Source organism: Curcuma longa, unplaced genomic scaffold (genome assembly GCF_044706935.1).
Source record: "Curcuma longa cultivar G26 ecotype Majalengka, Jawa Barat unplaced genomic scaffold, ITB_CL_G26_1.1 contig_20998, whole genome shotgun sequence".
In the NCBI taxonomy this organism is placed as follows: Eukaryota; Viridiplantae; Streptophyta; class Magnoliopsida; order Zingiberales; family Zingiberaceae; genus Curcuma; species Curcuma longa.
The window spans coordinates 4,699-9,239 of NW_027431537.1; the positions used below are offsets into that span (position 1 = coordinate 4,699).

The following is a 4,541-nucleotide window of genomic DNA, read 5'->3' on the forward strand; positions in this document are numbered from 1 at the left end:
TAGTTCATTTGAAAATGTTACGAGGGTCTATTCGCAAAATAGCTTGTCCATATCCTTATTCCATCACTTAATTATGAGAACTAATTTCCAACAGAATAAGATGAGGGCCAGAGAACTTCTAAAAACAATTCCATCTAGGAAAGATAAGTAATTGAAGTTTCTCTCAAAGATAGCTCTCAATCTGAACAAGATGTAGAATATTTTTTCACTAAATTATCATAAAATGGTAATATTCTGATTCCTCAATCTGTTCATAGAATAGAAAAAACGTTTTCCTTATGTACACACCAGTTCAGAATTCTATGGATATGACGTGTCTTTTCCTGTTTTAAGAATGAAGCATGTTGCAATCAAGAGCTCATCGGTGACTAAAGTGAAAATGTGGCTGAGGCAATCAACAATCATGGAAGACACTAAATATTCATAATAGGTATTTTGCGCTAATCTAAATTACACAATATATCATTTCAAATACCTAGTACTTCAAGAGGAATATCATGTGGACTCAAACCCTTGTTTTCCCATCTGTTGCACATCTTCTGGAGAAAGTATTTTGATACACCAGACATTATTCACAAATGATCTGCATATTAAAGCCACAAGAAGGTATTTAAGCAACAAAACATTAAGAGCATAAATTAAAACTTATGGTGGACAAGTTTAGTTATTAGAAATACAGTGTTGATCTCCCACATTTGCTGTTAACATGTATTTTTCTTCCATAATATCATTTCAGACATTCACTATAGAAATAATTCCACATATACCATGACAATCACTTCACGTTATGAATATCCCATTAAGTACAGCTAGAGATCACAGGATAAGCAGCAAAGCTAGATAGAAAGCAAGCACATTATCAAATCTTTGAAGTGGTCGATGAATATTTTCTAGGAGACCCTCAACATAACATGCAAATTCCATTGATAAATCAACAAGCTCAGCCATTGCTAAATGAAACAAAAGTAAGTGAATGATAAATGCAATAACTACTTTTGTTTTTGTTTTGAGAACCAAAGGTGCTTGGAATGAATTCTTACTCCCAGGGGTCGTCTCCAAGGAGAAGCACATCATTCTCCCTGTCAACAAATACAAGCTGCCAGCCTGATCTATGAGGATCTTCAAATAAACCCTCAATACCAAACATATGACCCAGTTCCATACGCAGTTCATCATAGTTACTGAACCGGGATATGTCCAATGATCTCCCAACTGAGCCTGACTTGCAGACCTGCATGAAGAACAATGTTAGAGATCAAACTTAATGAAATAGTACAGTCACCAGGATTGTCATTCTGACCTTAACAAATGTTTGGGACTGTGGGCCAATCTCTCCTGAATTTTGAAGTAATTTGGAAGATCCATCCAAATACCCATAAAGAGAGTTTTGAATACTTGAAGCCACGTATGCAGTGTTAGATGAATCACTAACAGTTGCATTCATAGTTAAGTTAGGAGCTGCAATGGAGAGAAGAGAGGAAGGATCCTTGCAAACCCCAAATAGGGGATGGCTCTGGGGAGTAGGGGAACCCTGAATACAATTGGGATCATCTTTTTCCACAAATGAAGGAAGCAGGAGTCCAGTGTCAAAAGGAGTCACCTGAGGCATAGTTCCTTTTGATTCCAATTGCTGCTGACTAATGGAATGACCAAGTTGGGAAGAGTTCCACATATTGGATTTTGCTTCATGGTAAGATCCTAGGATACCCGGGTCAGAACTTGATGGAGCATTGGATGACAAAGCTAAGTTTGAATTAGGAAAAGCTGATCTTTCATAAATTTGAGATGGCAAACTTGACTGTTGCTGTACACGATTCGTACACATTTGAAATGTTTCTGCACAGGCATGTGCTTGTTGAGCCTGATGCTTTGACTGTTCATTGGGTAATTTCTGAGCATGCTGGTGTGGTGCAGAATTTGGTTGGTTCTCCAATAAGCATTGTGTGTGTGAGCTGAAGCATTGCTGTTGCAGAGCCAGCTGAAAATCTTGAATTGGCAGCAAATGGCTAGATGAGGGTGGTTGTTGAATAAACTGAAATGGTTGTTGATTTTCTATCAATTGTTGCTTCAGAACATCGGCCCCTCGTATGCTCTCCAAAGCAGTAGCAGTCATAGCTTGGTACTGATTGATGTTGCTCCCTAATAACAAAGAGTCATTCCTCTGTTGCATCCATGAGCCCACACCAAGAGATTGGGGGCTGGAGGACTGAAAGCCTTGATTGCCAGCCCCAATCAGTGCCCACCTAAGAGCATTTAGCTCATCCTCCTTGGTATCTGAAATTTAAGAAAAGATGCACATTAAGATCAGAACATATCAAAATTATATGATCTATTTTTTATGCATTCAATTAATTTATTAATGGTACAATCTCCTATTTTACATGATTCATGGCTAAAACCTCAGCCTGGTCTCGTTGATGATAGCCATATATGTTAATTCTAAAAGATTAGTGCAGGATGATAACATGTCATGTCACGCTCCGGGGGTGTCATTCCCGCACACCGGGAGGTACCCCACTCAGGTGACAATATATACTTAACATACCCAGTTATAATTTGGCTGCAACATAGTTCAACATCCTCGGTATTAATGGAGGTTACATACACTAGTGGAGTAGGTGAACTTACCATTAGGAAAGGGAACTCCATGATTCAAGGGATGCTTGAACCTGAGCGGAAACAGAGACGGATACATGGGGAAGGTTGTCAAAGGTTCAATTTCCCACATCGATACCCTTGGGTGCCTCTCACCTGCTGTAGATTCATCCCATCCAACCTGCAATTACTAGAATGGTATATCAGTTCAACAGCCAGAGAACAAAACAAAATTAATACACTCTTTAATAAATATCTTAGAATGATCAATGTTGGTTCCTCCATTGTGATTAGCAATAATCATGATGTTGTTTTAATGTTCAACACATTTAAATTAGTAATTGTGATTTAACAAAGTGTGCATCAAGCATATAGAGATTGGTAAGTACACATGGTGCATGGTGACTCGACTAAGGTGAGTCAATTTGATATGATTGCAAGATTATTGGCGTGATGGCTCAAAGGTCCGTAACGAGGTGAACTCAAAGTCAAGACGAAAGATTGCACAGAAAAAATTTGGAAAACTTGGTGCATTCGAAAACTGTAGGCCTGGTGAGGTGAACTATAGGATAATGAGCATGGAGTTAGTTGAAGATCCGAAAAATATGTGAATTGTGAGACATTAAGAGTGCTTCAGGCTTTACACTTTTGGGATGTGCCTAATGGCTATAGAAACTCTTAACCAAGAAGCAATATGTTCCATGTTGTAGTGAGCGATTGAGTTTAATTGCAAGTGTTGCCTAGAAAGCAAGTAAAGTTGAGCAAGTAAACTTGGAATATCTGATATTTAGTCAGTACTAGAGGTACTCCTTAATCAACTAGAGTGTTCGATCGACTTAGGAATCAATTGAAAAATCTTTGTTTTGATAACAGAAGAATGTTAATGTTCGGATTCCAAGTATCAACTAGAGTGGTCAATCGACTCATGCATCGACTGTAAGCTTTTTGTTAGAACAAAAAGCTTCTGTTTAGTTTCAACTGACTTGAATAATGGAATTGGTCAAATGGATGAACTAGAAATCACCTAGAAAAGTTTTCTAGTTAACTGCGTAAGTGTTAAGTATTGGCTATGTGATGGATACTTTTGTATGGTCAATCAACTAAGAATGTTTTGTTTCAGACTGGAGGTGTGCATAAAATAATTGTCTGAGCCTTTCTATATACAATTTGAGGGTTGGTTGGCATATATAAAAAGGTGCTAGATATATATTTTTACTCTGTTCTAAAGTGCACCAATCAATTTCAAAAAGTTAGGAATCATCAAGGCTTCACATCTTTAAAAGGTCTCATGCTTCAAAACTATTCTTACTTTCTCCACTGTGCTTATCTATATTCACACTAAAGTCGGTTTTCTCTTTGTACCTACAGTTTTATTTTATGTCAAGAGAAGAAATCATTTACAAGGTTTTCTCTAACCCTAAAAGAGATTTTAGAGTAAATTTTTTAGAGTGATTCACCTAACAAATCAGTAGATCGTGATATAAGTGCACGACTCTGAACCAAATAATATTCTTGGTTAGTGTTGTGTTTATTTTCATTTTACTTGTATTATTAACACAAACAATCAAACAAAACTGCATGTTTGACTCATTCTTGCATCACAAGAAAAAATTTAGGTCACCAACTATTTACCCTCCATCCAGTCAACCATTCGATCCTACACAACTAATAACATTTTACAAAAGGAAGTCTTATAACATTTTTTATAGCAAATATGGAAGTTTTTTTTAGAGAAGTGTGTTAAAGAATCCTATTGCAAAATTAGTATTTTAACAGATATTAACACTCTCTTATGAAGTGTGCAATGTTTGTAATCCTCTCAAGTCTCAACAAAGTAGCAAAAAGGGTATTAGATATACAAAACAATCATGGTTTTTCCTATGGTTGATGACAAACAATTTGGGGAGCAAATTGTAGAGAATATTGTTACAGTTAAATACATTATA

At 36.6% G+C, this 4,541-nt stretch overlaps 1 protein-coding gene across 1 annotated transcript; it reads right to left on the bottom strand.

Moving 5' to 3' along the window:
• Window positions 1-495: 495 nt before the first annotated feature.
• Window positions 496-2,775, bottom strand: LOC141817554 (auxin response factor 12-like). Its single transcript, XM_074705194.1, has 4 exons — window positions 2,629-2,775; window positions 1,301-2,274; window positions 1,041-1,231; window positions 496-583 (listed from the first exon to the last, which is right to left on the bottom strand). The coding sequence occupies exons 1-4, from the start codon at window positions 2,726-2,728 to the stop codon at window positions 496-498; spliced, it is 1,353 nt and encodes a 450-aa protein (XP_074561295.1). The 5' UTR covers window positions 2,729-2,775.
• Window positions 2,776-4,541: the final 1,766 nt, after the last annotated feature.

What these genes read in the sequence shown, in the direction of transcription:
- LOC141817554 (XM_074705194.1), bottom strand. Translation starts at nt 2,728, where the DNA reads ATGTGGGAAATTGAACCTTTGACAACCTTCCCCATGTATCCGTCTCTG. An exon ending in AGTCCCAAACATTTGTTAAG is followed by an intron (nt 1,232 to 1,300) that starts GTCAGAATGACA and finishes TTCTTCATGCAG; the next exon opens with GTCTGCAAGTCAGGCTCAGT. An exon ending in CTTGGAGACGACCCCTGGGA is followed by an intron (nt 584 to 1,040) that starts GTAAGAATTCAT and finishes TTTAATATGCAG; the next exon opens with ATCATTTGTGAATAATGTCT.